This window comes from Vitis riparia, chromosome 7, assembly GCF_004353265.1.
Source record: "Vitis riparia cultivar Riparia Gloire de Montpellier isolate 1030 chromosome 7, EGFV_Vit.rip_1.0, whole genome shotgun sequence".
Lineage (NCBI taxonomy): Eukaryota > Viridiplantae > Streptophyta > Magnoliopsida > Vitales > Vitaceae > Vitis > Vitis riparia.
In genome coordinates, this window is record NC_048437.1 from 18,652,961 (window position 1) to 18,672,493 (window position 19,533).

The 19,533-nt window shown below is 31.4% G+C and overlaps 1 protein-coding gene across 1 annotated transcript in view; it reads left to right on the forward strand.

Annotated features, from left to right (window-relative positions):
• The first annotated feature begins 2,318 nt into the window (after positions 1-2,318).
• LOC117918118 (disease resistance protein RPM1-like) overlaps positions 2,319-19,533 on the forward strand; it is a 33,737-nt gene continuing 16,522 nt past the window's right edge. The window contains exons 1-3 of the mRNA XM_034834642.1: positions 2,319-2,340; positions 2,443-2,486; positions 3,820-3,954. Of these exons, the coding sequence (XP_034690533.1) occupies positions 2,319-2,340; positions 2,443-2,486; positions 3,820-3,954 (201 nt within the window). The remainder of the gene's footprint in view (positions 2,341-2,442; positions 2,487-3,819; positions 3,955-19,533) is intronic.

The window sequence follows — 19,533 nt, forward strand, 5'->3', positions numbered from 1 at the left end:
TGCCCAAATCCCAGGTGTCATAATGAATAGCTATCCATGCTTCCCATCCACTAATTCTCTCTCCTTATCCCTCCACACATGCACCTTTTGATCAGCACCACCCAGCCTCACTGTGATGTCGTCTTCTTCTTTCCTTCAAACTGAACACTATAGCAGTTTCAATATGCAGCAAATGATATGTGAAGAGGTGGCAAGGATGGCCTTACCCAAACGTTTTTTGGCTCATCATGTAGAACTCGGTTGTCAACTCCATCGGAACTCACCGCGGGGAATCCGACATGCAACAAGTGTTCAACTCTTGTTTTAGATATTAATTGTTGTGGACTTTGTGGTAAATCAATTGAATTAAAAGAGTTTTTGTTTCAAGCTTAGTGGTTATGGGTGCTTTTTGGTAGGTTTTCTGGAATAGGAATTTTTTTTTATATATAATTGGTGAAGTTTGTTCACTATTCTTGCCTAACAATTTTTCTTCGTATGCTCGTACAAAAGAAGCTAGTCAAGCAAAGTGCATATTGATTCTAAATATAATTCAAGGATAACTGGACCTACGCAGGTAATACTGATAGGTTCTTCAGTAGAACTTTTGAAAATATGTGTCACAATGATCCTTCTGAAAAGTAAAAGGGACCTTTGTTCCATAATGTAGCTGCAAACACTGTAGCTGTTTGATAAAGACCAATTTGAGAATTTGAATTCCCCAAGTAATCTAGACACTTTCTTTCTAGTCTAGATTTTTTTTCTGCACTCTGTTGCATAAGAATTGATTTTATTCTCCAAGAAACGAGTCATCTGTTTAATATTTCATCATGGGTTGAAGGGGAGCTTCTTATTCCATTCTAGCGTCTTAGTGTTGTTAATGATAATGTAGGTCTTGATCATAACAAAGTTCAAGAAAATTACATGGTTGATCTGTAAGCTAGGTTCGAACAAATTAATGATGCATGTGATAAATACCTTACTAGTTAGATTATATTCACAGCAACGGACAGATCCTTTCATGATCTCATTTTTTGTTGATCTTGGAAATGTTCCTACTCCAAGATGATTCTTAAATTCTAGTTTGTTAACAATAGAAAACAAAAGCCTTCTAGTGCTTTATGTATTTCCATAAATAAAAAAAAAAAAATTCACTCAGGTGACTAGCTTTATTTGATCAAAGAAAAGAGGAATAGAACCTCGCAATCCTATATGATTATTGGAGCTTTAGGCTTTGTGCTTTAGTTTGCTTTCCAGTTGGCTTTGGAATTCAATGGACGTTTTAAACGTTCCCAGGTATCAGAAGTTTCTTGGTTAAAGATTTAAAGGTCTGATTATGTCTTGAATTCTTTTTATGAGATTTTTATTTTTTAAATTCTTTCTATCTTCACTACTGGTAGATTAGATTTCCAGCTATTGAATTTCCAGGTTATGTTGACTTTCCAAGGTAACTGTTGATTCAATGTTATATCTCAAAGGGCATTCCAAATGACAATTTTTCTATGTGGTAATCCTGATGAGATTTTGATGCCACAAAAACTTCTAGTTTAGAATATACTGAAGTAATTATAACCTCTATTTTGTTTCATCTTTGGTAAGAGAGAACATACTGATTTTTGAAGAGACTTCATGCTTTTTCCAGGTCTTAATCATCATCAGTTGATTTGAAAGGCAAATAAATAACTGGCTCTGGAGTTGGAGCTAAATTCCATGTAGCAATAAAACATAATTGTAGATGCCCCATTTTCTCGTCATTCAGATCTTGTTGCTGGAATCAGAGATTATATGTGCAATGTTGTAACATTGAACATATCAGAGATTATAACTTTATGATAACACGTGTTCCATAACAGTTGAAAAAAGATGTGAACATATCAGAATATAGCTGTTGCTATAACAACAAATTATACTTCTAACACCAGTTTTAATAAGAGAGGAGAAACACTGTAGTGTGTTCATGGTTGAGCTTCCTTATTGTTTGCAACTGTTAGCAACAATATCTAGATATTAGATCCAAACTCATATATTTGCTATATGCAGTATAAATAATATTGACTATAAAATCATAATGCACATTTTACAATTTGCAATATTGGCAATTTACCATATCCGTGGTTTGATGTGTCCCTGTCCCTGTCCATGTATCTTTTTCCTTTTTCTTTGTCATTGGGACATTAATCTTGTTATTGATTGAGATGCCATTCATTTCAGTGAAGGTTTCTCTCTTGCTCAGAATTGTGAATTCTACTAGAGGTGCCACATTTGATACTTTTTATGATCTTCAAATCAGGTTCATGAAAGTTTGCAGAGAATACGTGAAAGAAAGCTTGTTAATTTATTGAATGGAGACTTGCAAGCATTCAGGTTTTCTCCATGCTAAAAGCATTTATTTATATCATTCAGTCCATTCTTCTATCTACTATTATCTGGAGTAACATTATCTTTGCGATTTCTGTTCTTTTGTAGGTTGCTCTATTAGGAAGTCTCCCTATGTTCAAACTGCCCATAAGGTAAGGATTACTTAGTTTGCCATGCTTGTATTGCTTTTTGTTCTTAAGAAATTTTTGGAGAATGTAAGCATTTCTATCTTTAGTTTTTTCAGTTTGTAAGTTTCATTCTTCCAATATAAAATGCACATTTGTTTTAGAGTAATGCCATGATTATTGGAAGGTTAGTTGGAAAAAAGAATGAAAGAAAATTATGTTTGTGCTTGCATTTTTTAGGTCAGTGGTCTTATGCTCGCTAGCCATACAAGTATCTGACACCTATTCAGCAAATGCCTGAGCCAGTATGAGAAGTTGAGAAAAAACCAAGCCTTTCTTGACAACTATAGGAAGTTCCCAATGTTTGCTATAAGTTTCCATCCTAACTACGATAATAGTTGCTTTTCAACTATCTTTTGCCAAATTTCTGCTGTCCACCTATGTTATTCATTAATTCCATTTATTTCTACATCCATAGATGCAATGCTTGATCTGAAGTTATGAATTGTCATAAATAGAAAAATGGATTTATTCCAGTTAGCCAGCCCTAAACAGTTGGGAGTAATGGCTTTGTTGAGTTGAGCTGGGCAAACTATTGTATTTCATTTTCCTCTTGGCAAATACTCAATTTTGATTTTCTTGTTCCAATTTTCATTTTCTCAACTATTGATGATTTGGGAGGCTCAATTATTATGTTGTAAAAAATAATTTATATTAGTTGTTAATATAAGAACTGGTTACTTTATACGAATCATATACTTTTATCAGTGATGGGATTGATTTATAAATTGTGTGCATTTTTCTTTTTTGCCTTTGTCTATCCTTAAAATCATCAGATTTAAGGATGACCTTCTAGTTCATATGATCTTCAAGTTTTGTAGTCCTGAGATTCAAAGTCCTGCAATTTCTTTTTAGCTTTCTTCTCATGGTCAATGTTCATAATAACCAAATTCAGATCAACATGCAGTTTTATTTCTATTGTTGCTCAGTGTAAGGCCATGTAGGAACATGCATTAGTTCTCACTAACATTCTGAATCTGTTGAAATGTGAAGTCTCCTATCTTTTAGAGGGAAGAATAGCTCAAGGAAGGATTCAAAGGAACCTCCATGTAGATGAGCTGCATGCATACATCCCTGTCAAAAGTTGCAAATGAAATATATCCAACTGGAAGAGAAGGAAATAAGTTTTGAATTGATGAATTGCTAAGCAACTGTTTTTGTCTCATTTTTCTTGAAGCTAAGGTCTTTAGTAATGTTATTTTCGGCCAAACCCACTGACCTGCAGGAGCATGATTTACTGTTATAATGGATATTCTATCTGTCCATATTGATCACATGAAAATTTTCTGTAATGTGCTAGCTGAAATATGTTGATGATGACTCCACGATATTTTGGGCGGTAGGACATGGATCCAGTGTACTTGTTAAGCATGCCGAGAGGATTGGTGAAGAAGTGGAGATGGTTGTTCCATTTGAAGGTTTCAACTTTGGAGAGGTAGGGTTTTCCAAATCCCTCTGTAATTATCTATTTTGTTGTGTTGTTTGAGAGTTCTCCATGAACTTGAATGGTGAAAGAGCAGTCATGTTCCCAAATCCGTATAGGTAAGAAATTATATATATATTTCTACATAATTTACAATTTAGTATTGTATGATTCCACTACTTTGTTCCCTTGGGTCATGGATAGTATCAAGAGGGTGTACATTTTTTTTCTTCTAGAAATCTGGTTATATAATGTTGGAAGTAAGTGCTGAACTTTCTGATTTACCCATGGTACAGGATTGCCATAAGTTTAAACAGAAAATAGACTGAAATATTTTATCTATTGAATCAGGTGATATGATCACAACTAAAATCCTCGTTTCCAATTTAGTTGATGGTCTATGGTTGCACTTACAGGGAAAATGGGCAGCAAGTGACATGAATGCAGAACTACAAAGAAGGAAGAGATGGATTAATGAGCTTTCTCACTTTTTGTCTATAATGTTAAATTCTATTAACAACTATCTCAAAAATTGTAGTTCATCTAGAAAGGTGATCTGAAACATTCTGTGTGAGGAAGACTCCAACCATTGAGTCCACAACTAACCCCTTCCATTTGGAAAAGCATCTATCCCCTGCCAAAATATCACTTTGTTGTTAGTATATCAACTTAATTGAATTTGTTGAGATGTGTATGTATATATTTGAACTAGTTATTATTCAAGGCTATTGGTTAATATTTTAGACCTTGATATTTTTTTTGGCTTAATAATAAGCAAAAAAAAAAAAAAAATAATGGGATTGCTTATGTAGTTCAGTTCTAAATTGATTGAGATATAATAATTAGGATACCGTTTGTGATGGTTTCTTGTTCCTATGCTTTTAAAATGTTATAAACCTTTTGTTGTCTATTACTACTGATTTTGGCAAGAAACTCACTGGTGATAAGGTTTGGAAATTGTTAACCTAGGGAATGCATATGCTTCTTGTTCCTTCTCCCTATGATGATTCTACTTTATTGCTTCAGGATTCAATTGATGCTTACTTGCATGGTAGAACTTTGAAATAAAATAAATTATATGAAACATGAAGTGGCAAACCCATTAGTCTTAGCTATTTTCCCAACTCTTTTTTAGTGTTCAGCTCATCTCAATTGCCTCTCCACCATCAAAAGAAAAAAAAATTACAAGGGAAAAACTTGCATTCTCAATTTCAACTTAAACACGGGCTATACATGAAGTGATATTGAGAAAAGGAAAATACAAAGAAACTTTTAAACGATATGGTGCTTAGCAGCCAAGGATGAGGACAACTCAGCTGACTATGAAAAAAGGCATTTCACTGCATCTGAAGGCACTTCGCCTCTGATATTAGTAGAAAAAATGATTTCAGGCATGTCATCCCCATTTCAGTTTCTCAATTTGTTTCTTTTATCAAATTTGGCTCTCAAGTACATGACCTCAAATCTAGCCATGGCACCTCTCTAAGCATAAATTCTAAGGCATTGAATGCTAGTATCTTAATGAGAACTCCATGGCATCTCTCTTCATTATGTCCCTTCATATTGAAGTGGCAACAATGAGCTAAGATTTCTTCTTGCCGGTATTTGTAGAAGATTGGTGTGTTCTATAAGGGGCCTACTATTCAACACATTAGCAAATTATCTCAACTAAAAATTTAGTTGTGGAACTTAAAAAGGGTCACGTCTAGTAAGCCAAAAAATGGATTTGATTTACTTAAGTTAAGTTGATCATTAGTTGATATGATTCCAATATGTCAAAATTTTATCTTAATTGAAATATTCAAATTCCGTGGTTTTGGATGGTATAAATCAAGTTGACCTGAGAAAAACACCAAGACACAAGATATGATCCATTCACTTGGTTTAAATCTAAAATAATTAAGAACCACATTTTTTAAGTTCCAAATTTTCCTAAAATACTATAATGAATTTTTTTTCGTAATTATTATGGTTGCAATAATAAACCAAATAAAAGGAAGTCATGTTACATCATTTAATAAATGTCATAAAAAATGCAAAAAAAAAAAAAAACAAAAAAACAAAAACAAAAATTTAAACCCTATAAAGGATATATATATTTGCATGGAGAATAAATATCTAATCTAATAAATTTTCATAAAAACTATTTTGACTTTTCACAAAATTTTTAATGGTGGCCTCTTAGGATTTTCTTTCAAGTTGCTTCTAGATGGGAATGGGTCTAGATAGAATTAAAAGAAAAACAAAATAATTAAAAGAAAAAAAAAATTTTGAGAAGTGAGATTTTCAATATTTACTAATATAACCTTGATAGATTTATAAATGAAATTACATTGACTTATAAATTATTTGTCAAGATAGCTTTTACCAACCTTGACATAAGAATATTTTAACTATATATATTGACTTATAATTTTTCTATCAAGATTGTATTACTATAAATTAAAGAAAATTTTAGCAAATTCCATATATGTCATTATTGCCTTTATTTACCTACCTTGACATGCGAATATATTAATTTTATATTGACTTATAAATTCTCTGTCAAGGTTGCATCGTCATAAGCTATGGAATAATTACTGGAATTCATATATGTCATTATTTCTTTTAACTAAGTTTTATATGTCATAGTTGCCCATTTAAATAAAAAATATTGACATATACTACTTTAAGTAAAGATAATATATGTCAACAATGACCCTTTTTCTTGTAGTGTTTAAATTGTATGGAATGAATAAAGTAGCAAAAATATCAATTAATGTGTGAATATTACATACTTGAATGCAATCCCACAATTTATGTTTTTATTCATTAGGCACATCTTTCCATGATTTATGATTGATTGGAACCATTCTACATGCCAAAACACTTAAGTAGCTTGTTAGATATATAGAATACTTCTTAATAGGTGCACCTTGGGCATTGTATTTAATAGGAAGGTCGACTCATTTGTTTCTATTTTTTGTTATTTCAAGTTTAGTAGTTATCCCCCTATGTTTGATCACGTCTTTGTTTCCTTTTTTGAGAGTCATATATGTGTATTGGCTATTGCATATATATATAAGCAAAATATATAAATACTTTTTGTTCATCAAAGCCCTCAATCATAACAAGCAATACAATTTAGTTTCCAATTTCCAATTATGAGAAACTAATTTGTAACACAAGAACAAAGAAAGAAATGACAAAATATTTTATTGTTGGTTACAACAATGTTTGCAACAAAATGTAAATAATTCATGTATCAATTAGAGAATAAATACAAAATTTAAACACATAAGCCATCATTATAACACGTTTTAAATAGTTTCAAATTGATGATTTAGTTTCTATCCAAATTCCTTCATAATTTGCCCGCACACATGTTGCATTGGAGTCATTCATTTCATCAAATGTTTCAACATTTGGTAATGCATTGATAAAAGGATTGTGTTTCGTACATTCATTAGTTAGGTCATCAACACCCACTTTTTCCACAAAATATTTTTGAGGTGGTGTGTGGACCTGCAAATTTCGTGTGCGTCCCTACTCATCGACGAGACTTGTTTTTTAAGGTGAAAAACTGTATTTTATAAAAAACTAGAGTCACCACTTATTTTTATTTTTTTAAAGGGAAATTAAAATAAAAAACTAAAACCCTATGAAAAATTACTCCTTAAGTTTTGGAAAAGCTTATCTTTGAAAAACCTGAGTCTATGTTTGCAGATCAGGTTACCTATTGGGAAGGTACCTCAAAGAGACAACACCTCTCTATGACCTAAAAAGGTCTCTACTAGCTAAGCTAAGGGAAGTATGACAATTAGTCAATTGATTGAGGATGCCTAGGCAAACTAAGGTGATTTCAAAACTCTATTATCACTAGCATGTCAAAAAAGAGTTCAAAACACAATCATAAAGAAATGATAGTATGCATACCTGAACCATAACTTAAGTGTTATCACAAGACATCAAAGTTAGTTCAAACAACAAGATATATAACATACAATGTGCATTCTATTCTATTCAAAAGACTAGGCACTAGTCAAAGCAAACCAAAACACTATCAAGCATGAGGTATTTTACACATAAAGCATATCAATTTATAGAACTTAAAAGGATAAATGGGGGAGAGGTATACTTGGATAGCATGCATAATTTACAAGGTGCTTCCAAAAATGCTAGAGTGGGTTAGAACAAGTATAAGGAAAAATAATAATGATGGTAAATCCTAATACATATTGTATATACATAATTCAAATGAAATAGCAAGAACTTAGCAAGATCGAATGACAAGGAAAAAATAAACTTAAAGATGTACTTTTCATGCAATCAACAAAACAAGCCTTCATACATTGTAAAAAATTAGTTTGAGACCCTAAATAATATTAACTATCGTATGTGGCATACATGCAGTTCAATGTTAAAGCTAAGCTAATGTACAAGAGAGTTAAAAATATCAAAATTAGTGACCAAGACAAAATATGCGGCAAAGGGGTAGAATAATAGCATTTACAAGAAAAATCTTAATTAAATACCTAGAAGCATTATTTGATCATGGAATGAATTATACACCATCCTCATTATGTCTAATATACAATACCATAGCCAAAGTTGAGCCAGGAGAAGTCAAATAACTCCAAAATAAATAACAAATTCAAGCAAAGTACAATATCATCAGCATGTAGTCAGAATAGGAAACATCACAAAACAAATCTCAAAACAAAATCTTGAAATGGAATTTACTCACAAAAACTTTTAGGAAACATCTCCTACACATCTAGAACAAATACAAAGGCCAAACACTCATTCAAATAATAGATTTAAGCAAAAACACCTAAAAGTTATGGAAGGTCCAAAAGTGAGTAGAAAATAGTGACATGCATAAACTGATTTTTTAAAATATTCAGATGTCTCTTAAAATCATAAAAAAATCATTCATGTCCTTTAAGGTTTCTAGTTTATAGAAACAAATATCCAAGACTAGTAAGCCCTCAAAAGTATTTTTTAAATGCTTAAACTTATCAGTTGTCCAAAATCAGTCATGTGCAGTAGGTGCGAATTTGAAAAATCATATCTACCTCAAGAAAATGTATTTTTTTAATATTTTATGTATCAAAATTCAATTTTAAGAAGTCAAGGATTTGGAAAAAAAATATTCATTTAAATTAGAAAGATCAAAAAAGTAATTTAATTTTACAAAGTGCTCTTGAGTGTATAGAAGTAAGCCTGAACAGAACATGATGAAAGAGATGATCATAACTCAACTTTAAGAAAAGCTTTTTGACTCAAATAACATTCCTGAATCAAGCTTAAGAAGTAAGGGACATCATAAAAATTTTAAAACATTTTAAAATTATCAAAATGAATTTTAAAACCAGAGGATTAGTAGTAGAGTTGAAATTGGCAGCAAATGATGAGTTTTGAAAAAAAAAAATTCATCGAAGGGTTCCATCAAGTCCCCATTCAATATCCATAAGTTTTACCCTATGTGAATAAAAAAATAATTTTGAAAACCAACAAAGGAGAATGCAACTTAAATGGAAATGAGTTGCATATTTTTAAAAGAAAGTGAGATCTTTGCCTTAGATGCAGAATAGATTTTCTTTTAAAAGTTTTTAAATGATTTAAATTCCTTTGAAAATGATTTTAGGAAAACAAAAGGAACCATGTGAAATGATAAATCCAAAACACTGGACACAAAATGGGGATTTTTTTTTGTCTAACTTCGAAGAATTTTGAAAACAAGAGAAAATCAACTTGGATAACCTTTTTGGCTACCTTTCATTTGGAATCAAAGAGCCTCATTCATGATGGAAGGAAATTCATTTTTTTGGTAAAAGGAATTTTTACTTATCCCAACTAGTCAAATTTAAAAAGCTCTTTTTAAACAAAAATGGTTTGAATAAAGAAAAGTATTAAAACTAAATTTAAACAAAAGTAAAGTTATGAGCTTGATCACATGAATTAAAAATAGAACTAAACTAAAATTTAAACTTTCAACATCTCACATTATTAAAAATATAGAACTAAATTAAAATTTAAACTTTCAATATCTCTGCATGAATTTTAAAAAATAAAACTAAACCAAAATTTAAGTTTTCAATATCTCACATGAATTAAAAAATAACCAAACCAATATTTGAGCTTCCTCAATTTAATATGAATCAAAATTAGGGCTAAACAAAAAAAAAAAAAAAAAAAGCTTTTTTAATTAAGTATGAATTAAAAATTAAACTAAAATAAAATTAACTTACCTTTTTTCTAATCTAATGGTATACCATAGGTCAATAACTAACCTACTGATTGGGTTTCTAGACTATCATTACCTCCACCAAAGGTAATGAAAGTCAAAACACTTTCCTTTATTATCAAGGATCATATTACTAGAGTCCTAATTTTTTTTTCTTTTAAAATAAAAATAAATTCATATCACACATGTAAGAAAACATATACAATATAACAAAATTATTTCCCAATTTCTTGAAACTTTCAAAAGAAAATTATGCTTGACCATTCATAAAAGAAATATTTTTTAGTTAGGTCCCCTACTTGGACTCAAACTCCAAATATCAAAGCGATAGAATTTCCTACAAATCACCTAACAAATTAGAAGAGTTCTTTAAACTAATATTCCAATAATAATTATATTCTGAATATATATATATATATATATATATATATATATATATATATATATATATATATATATATATATATATATATTAATTTAACACATAAATTATTCATTCATTTGGGAAAAATATCATATTTCTATTTTTTTAATTGTCTTGAATTTATTGTCCTAAACTTTTCAAATTCCTTCACTTATAATTAATCTAATCTAAATTATATTATTTTAATTTGATTTAATTTAGAATAATTTAATTGATTTTGAAATCCTAGCATAATAAAATTCTAGGCCTCCAATATTTTTATATTAGATTAGTTTCTTTTTTCCTTTTTTTTTTAATTTATAAAACTCTATTTCCTATACCAACACTCCATCAAAAGTTTATGTCCCATGCACTTCCACTATGCATGCACACCAACACACAATACCAAACATAAAAGTCTTAGCTTAACAATCAAAATCTTCCATGTATCTCCCAATAAATTATATTTCCTTAAAATAAGGAATCCTACTATGCATCAAATTCTATTTGTTTTAAATAAAGAATCCCATTATGCATGAAATTCTAAGTTTCATGTAATTCTACCTCTTGTATACTTGGAATCTTGTTGCACGAATACCAATCTCTAGGCTTTAGCCTTCAATATATTTTTTTAATACAATTCTCATTTCCTACATAAAAGAATTTTTATTTACATGGATACCTATTTCTCCCAAAAAAAAAAATCCTATATTTTTTTTAGAAAAAAAAAAAAACATAAGAGACCATTTCACATAGAATTTTCTTCTAAGTTTTGGCAATAACACATCAAACTTTCTATTGTTTTTTTATTATTATTTTTCTATTATTCTAAATTTAATTAATTTCAATTTATTTTCTTAATTTCTTGTTTTCATTAATTCTTTCTAAATCTTATTAGGCAAGAAAGTTTCTAAGAAGAAAAAAAAAAAATAGATCTTTTAAAAGTATCATTTACCCTGAAATTTTCACAGAAGAATCCTCATTCTCTCTCCTTAAATTTGGAACCCTAGATTTCTTTGTGAAAGTTCTCTACAATGTTTGAAAGTTTAGAAATGATAGTTAGAACGTGAGTCTAGTATTCATATTTTAACTATTATTTATTTATTTACTTATTTTAATTAGCCTAAGCCCATAATTAAATATTAAAACCTTTTGGGCTTAGGGTATTACATCCTTCCCTCCTTAAAAAAAAAAAGGTTAGTCCTCTAAACTTGCATACTTGAAGTATGAAAGATGCTTAGAAATTTATCCTTTATCTCGTTCTCTAGTTCCCAAGTAGCTTCATCTTTTGAGTGATTACTCCACTAAACTTTCACCAACTTAACTACTGCACATCAGAGAACCTTGTCCATCGTATCAACAATTCGAATAGGAATCTCTTCATTTGGTCCAAAGCATGCAAAATCCTTCTAAAAAAATTTATTCTCCATTCCTAAAAGTCTCCCCTACAAAAGCACAAAATTATTAGATTAAATAATGAATAAAATAAAAAAATGTTTTAGAAAATGATAAAATTTAAAAACAAAATAATGGGTAAAATAAATAAGTAAATAATAAATAAAAAATCAAGCAAGCCATTCAAGAACCAAGCCATGCAACAATGACAAAAAAAAAAAAAAAAGTGAGCCATGTAACTATGCAAGCATCATGCAATCATGCAATAATTACCTAAACGGTGACCTATTTGGGCTGAGGTATATCAAGGTAGGCCAACGTGTGCCTAGTGAATCTAAGTGGGCCTAGGTGTGCCTAGGTGTCCTATGATGTGTACAAATGACCAAAGGTGTGTCTAAGTGTCCTAGGGTGAATTAAATGGAATCTAACCTAAAGTGCACCTAAGTAAAGCCTAACCTAAACTCGAAGTGTAGCCAAAGTGAACTTAAGTGGGCCTAGATGAATCTAAGTGGGCCTAGGTGAACTTAAGCGGACCAAGGTGAACCTAGGTGGGCCAACTGTACCTATGTGGGCCTAGGTGGACTTAAATGGGCCTAGATGAACCTAAGTGGGCCAAGTGAATCTAATTCGGCCAAGGTGAACCTAAGTGGGCCTATAGGGGTGCCCAATGGATCAAGTGTATATATGTGGGCCTAGGTGAGCCTGAAAAGTACTTAAATATGCCTAAGGTGATCAAAAAGGTGTCTAAGTGACCTTGGGTGATCAAAAAGTTGCCTAAGTGACCTAGGGTGATATGAAAAAAGTGCCTAAAAGACCTAGGGTAATTAGAAATGTGCTTAAATAACCTAGAAAAAGTATACTTGAATATGCCTAAGTATGTTATCCTTAAGGTGTACCTAAATGAGCTATCCTAAAAAAGAAAAATGAAAATCTTAGACCTAACTTGGGTCTGCCAAGGGTCACAATGAGAGATCAAATAAATCTCTCAACTAGAGTCTTCAAGGTGACTCAAAAGGTAAGTTGTGTGAGTAGCAATGAGCCACTTAGGAATTGCTATAGAGTGCTAAAAGAACACCTAAGTCATGTGCTAAGGGGAAAAAATGGAATGTCTACATGGTGATAGAACAATTGACCATCTCGGATCAAGTAGGTCTTGCACATAAAAGACTTGCTTAGCTTGAGAAGCTAACATAAAAAGATCTGATTTGTGGCCTAAATTATTAAAGTCAACCAATGTGAACCCAAACTCATCCATTTAATGGCCCTCTTGTTGTTCACCTAATCACACTTGAAAATTGGAATCTTGAACATATTATAATCAAGATCCCAAATCTCAATGATAACTTCATAGAAACATAGTTGGCCAAACACAAGGTTCTTATCCTTAGCACTTGAAATTTGCATAGTTGTTGCTAGAATATTGACTTTACTATTTTGAGTAACTCATATAGCATCGCACTCCTTTGTGTGATATTGACACCGATTAACGGCATAGCTAGGATATTTAATCACTTGTTGATTAGGTCCATGAGTTATCCACCTAAGAGCGTGTGATATAGGTTCATGGTTGCTAATGGCATTTGCAACCTATATGAATTAGTGAATGTTATCGTTTTACACATTGCTAATGATTTATGAAAAGAAAATTTAAATAGGGTTATAATTTCAAATACCTTTTTTCGAAGCCAAGAAGTAAATGTATGCATGTGTTGATCTTGCAATCATTTTTATCTTTTAGATTGACAAGGGAATTTTGACTTCAAACAATATTTCATGTGCTCCCTATCAAGTTATGAATAAAGAATTCAAAATGCTTAATATCCCCAATTAATGAAAGTAAAGTAAGCACAAAAAATAAGTTGTGCTTATTTAATATAAGGTTTGATGATAGTTGTATTTTTCAACACATAATAATGTGCTTGTAATAGTAATTTATGGTCGATAGTGGCCACATAACACCTAGGTAAAGTCTTCCCACCTTTACATTCATCATTCCTAGCATTAGGAATTCCAATTGCATCTATGTTTGATAGGTATTGTGTACAAAACTCTAAAGTTTCCTTTGCAATATAACATTCAACAATACATCCCTGTAGGCAATTATGATTCCATACATAACCCTTTAATACATTCATAAACCCTTCAAAAGAATACATCCATCTTAGGTAAGATGGCCCGCATAGTCTCACATCTCTTGTCAGGTGCACTGTTAAATGAAGGATGATGTCAAAAAATGAAGGTGGAAAATATTTTTCAAGTAAGAATAATGTTACCACCAACTCGTCTTGTATTCCATCCAATTTAGACACATGGACCACTTTACTGCATTAGGCATTGAAAAAGAAACATAATCTAGATATAATGTGTCTCACATGCTTAGGTAGAATAGATCATAATGCTATAGGTAACACTTGTTGAGTGAGTGCATGATAATCATGAGACTTAAGACCATAAAGCTTCAACTTTTCCATTGATTATGAAGTTAGAGAAGTATCCTTCAAGAGACTTTCAAGTTAGCTAAGGTTTAACATACCACTTTTTTCTCCATCCTAGAAAGTGTGTACCATGTAGGTGGGGAGGTAAGTCAACTCCAAGTGGAATTTTGGTGTCAATTCAGACCTTATGCCCATCTCCATAAGATCCAACCTAGAATTGAGTCCATCATTTATTTTTCCTTGAATGTTAAGCAAGGTTCCAATGATACTTTCACACATATTTTTCTCAATGTGCATAACATCCAAGTTGTGACGAACATGTAGGTGTTTCCAATATTCTAAATCAAAGAATATGGACTTCTCTTTCCAACAAGTTATAGTATTCACATCAGAATCACTGGCTTTAACCATCTTATTTCCCAATAAATACAAATGGAATCAACCCCTTCTAGTATTTCCTCTCCAATTAATGGTTATGGAGGTAACCCAAACTCTTGCTGACCATTGAATGCCCTTTTTTGTTTTCTATAAGGATGATTGTATGGAAAAAGCCATCTATGACCTGTACATGAGTTCTTCTTTCCATGCTTCAATCTACAAAAATATGTTTCTTTTCCACATATCGGGCAAGCATAATATCCCTTAATAGTGCAACCTAACAAGTTCTCATATGTAGGGAAGTCATTAATTGTCTATAATAGGATTGCCTTTATTATGAACAACTCTCGTTGATGTGTATCATATACTTGACTCATATCTCCTAAAGAGTTTTAAGATTTTCGATTAATGGTGTTAAGTAAACATCTATGTCATTTCCAGGTTGTTGTGGACTCGATATCAATAATGATAGCATCATAAATTTTATTTTCATGCACAACCATGGTGGAAGGTTATATATGATCATTATAATTGGCCAACAACTATAATGACTACTAAGGAGTTGTAAGGATTTATGTCATTTGCTGAAATAGTAAGTTTGAGGTTTCTAGTCTTAAAAGCAAACTCCAACCACAAATTGTCAACTAGCTTCCATGATGGAAAGTCAGACCAAGAAGTCTTGTTACCTTATGGAAGTTTATGCTAAAAGAGTTCTAAGATATGCATGATATGGTGGAAGTATGTTATGAAGTACATAGTGGCAAGGAATTCTCTGATGATGAAGATAAAACACCAATAATAAGAATAATTTTTAAAGAAAGTCAAAATGATCAACCTTAGATTTGTGCAACTTACCCACCAGCAATCACATTTACCAATGAGGATTTGCTCCTAGGTTCCAAGCCTCACAATCATCCTCTATTTGTTATTGGGTATGCCTATGAATGTAAAGTGAATAGGATCTTGCTAGATGGTGGATCCACTTGCTAAGAACCCTAGATTTCTCTATTCTCTTACCTTGGATCATATAGGTGCATATAAATCTACCCTAGGCCTTTAGATCCTATGTAATGGAAGCGAAATAGTATTTTTAACATTCTAGGATCAAGAGGAAAAACATTAGAAAAATTTACCTTTGATTTAGATGTTCCCAAATCAATCCCATTAAGTGAAAATCAAGCCTGAAGAGTCCATAGGTCTTATACATCCAAGATCTTTCGCCCGATGACTCAAACCATGATCTTCGCCCTCTAAAGTGTGGCCTTTAGAAATGAGGATTCCTATGCTATTTTTTCTCTTTCTCTAAAGGTGGAAAACAACTATCTCTCAAAAAGTAGTGGAAACCCTAACTCTTAAGGGGGTATTTATAAGGTTTCCTTACTAGGCTTAAATGATTGGAGCCCACCAAGGCTTAGGTTACTTAATCTAGCTTAAAATGGATGCTACTTGATTAATTAACCACATAAAGCCATATAATTAATCAATTAGCCCATTCTAGAGAACTTGTTGACTATCTCCTATGTAATCTTGCATAATTACCAAAATCCCTTTATGCACAATAGTGAACTTAAAGCCAATCCAACCCTCATAAATTGTGTCATCATGGTATATGAGCTCAAAGCGAGGACCACTAGGACCCATAGGAGTACTGGCTCCCTTAGAATCCAATTCTGGAGTTGATTCAACATTCCAATAAAGATAATCAATTGCACTCTAGTACCCTATGTAAATAACAACAAGATGAAGCATGAGTCCATGACCTATTATCTACTGCATGCAAACTCCCCATGAATTGGCGTTCATAATCTAACAAGGTAGTGGTATCACCTATGAAGATTACCTCTTTAATCCTTAAGTCACAGATCTCACTTATGATGTAATCAATTGACAAACTCTTAACTTCAAAGATCATATGTCAAATTTCCATTAAAAAAAGCGTTATGACCATAGTCTTCTAGATCACATGTCCTTTAGATCACCCAAGGCTATACATTGTTTCAATCCCATGAGATATCATGGTGCCTCTATTGAGAATACCTGTTATCATCAACCTCCATCAATAGTAACCTAATCCATAGGGATATATGACCACCTTAGGGTCTCACCCATATGTCAAAGCCTCCTGTTGACTTTGGAACAAGTTCAATATCTTCTCAAGGTTGAAAATCTATGCAATATAGTAGCTTAGTGAATCATGACAATCAATAGCCTTAGGTCATGATTCACTTGAGGTGTTGTCCAATGTGTAACCATACACAATAGTGCACTAACCATGAGAAACCCATCCTAATAGCCAAGATAAGTCATCCTCCAATTAGGAGGCAGTGCACTACAATCTTTACTGAATTGCCCAAATCCATGAACTGACTATTGACAATATATCTACTTACAAGAAACCCATGACTTGTATCCTCTATACTACATCTAGTACACCCAAGTCATGTACAATGTAAGAGACATTGATAGAGTCAGAAATATAGGGTGGGGGTGAGGGAAGGGGGTGCAGAATTGAAAAAATTGTTTCAAGGGGGCAATGTGTTTTCAAGATGCAAATTAGGCTTCATCGTTAAGTTTTGTTTTTTTTCCCCCTTTAAATTTGACTTAGTAGCTTAATGGCTTAGTGGAAATTTGATTTTTTAGGAATGGTACTTACCCCCTTAGGCATATGCTGGTTTCACCAGTGGTAAGAGATATGGGCTTGTATGCTTAGATATCTAATTAATGCAAATGGGATAATAAAGGAGAACTAAGAAACATATATAAATAAATTATAAATGAATCTCAATTTGTTATATAGTGTTTTGGGGCTCAATTCTAATATGATCGTCTTTTCCATGTATTCATCATTTATATATTTGATGATTTTCAATTTATTTCTTTGAGTTGTATTATTCCTTTTAGGCTTGTACCATTATTATTTAGCCAAATTGGAGCCTTTTTGTTTTTGTATATTTGTTTGTACCCCAAATTGGAGTTGAGATTTAGGCTATATGACAATTATATTCGGAGAGGTGAAATGATTCTAGAGATCATTGTACCTCACTATTGATTAGTAATCAAATCAAGGATTTTTCATGCTAAAAATTATTATTTTGGTGTAATGAAGATCATAATTTGTTACTTTTAACTTATATTTTTTCTAGACTCTTATTTTGGTAACCAATGTGAAATTTAAGTGCTTCAATAGAAAAATAGGGATTGGAAATGTATTTTTAAGAGTTAGACAAATGTGAACAAGAGTAAGGAGGGAGAAGAAGACACCAAATGATGATTTTTGGAGGATAAAAGGGGTTATATTGCAATTAGAGAAAGAAATCAACATTATGTTTGATTGTCAGCTTAGTATTGGTTGATATCTAGATTAGTTTGACAAATCAACTTGGTAAAGCTCCTATAGAGCTAATACCCAAATCCTCTTATTCATATTCATAAGAAGTATACCTCCTAGTTAAGCCATGTGTACGAGGAATCATTATTGGAGGTTCTCCTAGCATGTTGACTGTTAGGCAATAATGTCTTTAGGAAATGTGTGATTGTAAGAAGAAATAGGGAAAAACTAAATGGAAAAGGATCCTTGAAAGGCATAATAGAGAGCAATTCTAATTGAAGAAAAAAAAAAGAAACAATAGGAATTAACTTTGGATAGGATGCATATGCAAGTTGTTCCTCCCATACGTCCATGTTTGAAGTGTTTTAACCTTTTCTTACCTGATATCTTCCACAAGATCCTTCTAAGTTTTGGATGTTGCTTTTACTAATTGGAAACCTACTAAATATACATAAACCAATCAAATGAAATAATTAAGGCATTAGCCAAAAGAATTGGTAGTGGATGTGTTTTAAGCATACATAAAAGGCACAAAATAGGTTTTTTAGAGCTCATTAAAGTGTTAATTTGGCTCCTCATCATAGAAGGGTACCTCAAACCTTTGTAATATGTGACTTGACCTTTGGACATGTTCTTAATTCACAAGTATTATCTTATTTTTACTAGAGTCTTATTAGGATTTTAAGTTTCTTATTTTATATTTTTTTCCTTTAAAAATTAATTACTCTAGAAGGATTGTTTATAATATATATATATATATATATATATATATATATATATATATTCAAATGGAAAAAGGTCTTGCCATTGAGTAGGGACACACATGAGAAATATGGGTTCATAGATGTCTTCCTATGCATAAATCTCATCAAATACCATCATTGTTATATGCTATGCATAAATTATTATATAATCAGAAACTACGTAAAAATCATTCTTATAGCTAGAACCTATTTGAAAACTCCCATGATCAAAAGCTCTATGGAAAATTACTTTAAAATTTGATTGCATCCAAAAGTTATATAGAAATAATTTTATATTTTTCTCATAGCAAAAAACTATATAAAGAAAAGAAATTTTATATATTGGTATAACTTGAAGCTACTCAAGAATTATTATCAACTTAAAACTAAATTCAATACATATTTGAAGTGACTGCAATTTAATTCCTTGAAGCAAATCTAATGTTATTATCAAAAGTGAATGTAAATTTTCTTCTTTGATTATTAATACTAAAATAAAAGTTGACATAACAAATTACAACATATATATCACTAAAAGTGAAACAATATCGAGAATTATTATAGGTGTGGTAGTAAAGAGCGTTTATCGTGTACCTATTATACACTGAAATATTTATTAGACTTTAATCAAGTCCTAATAAAAGTAAAAGGAAAGAGATGAAAATGAATTTTATTAATGG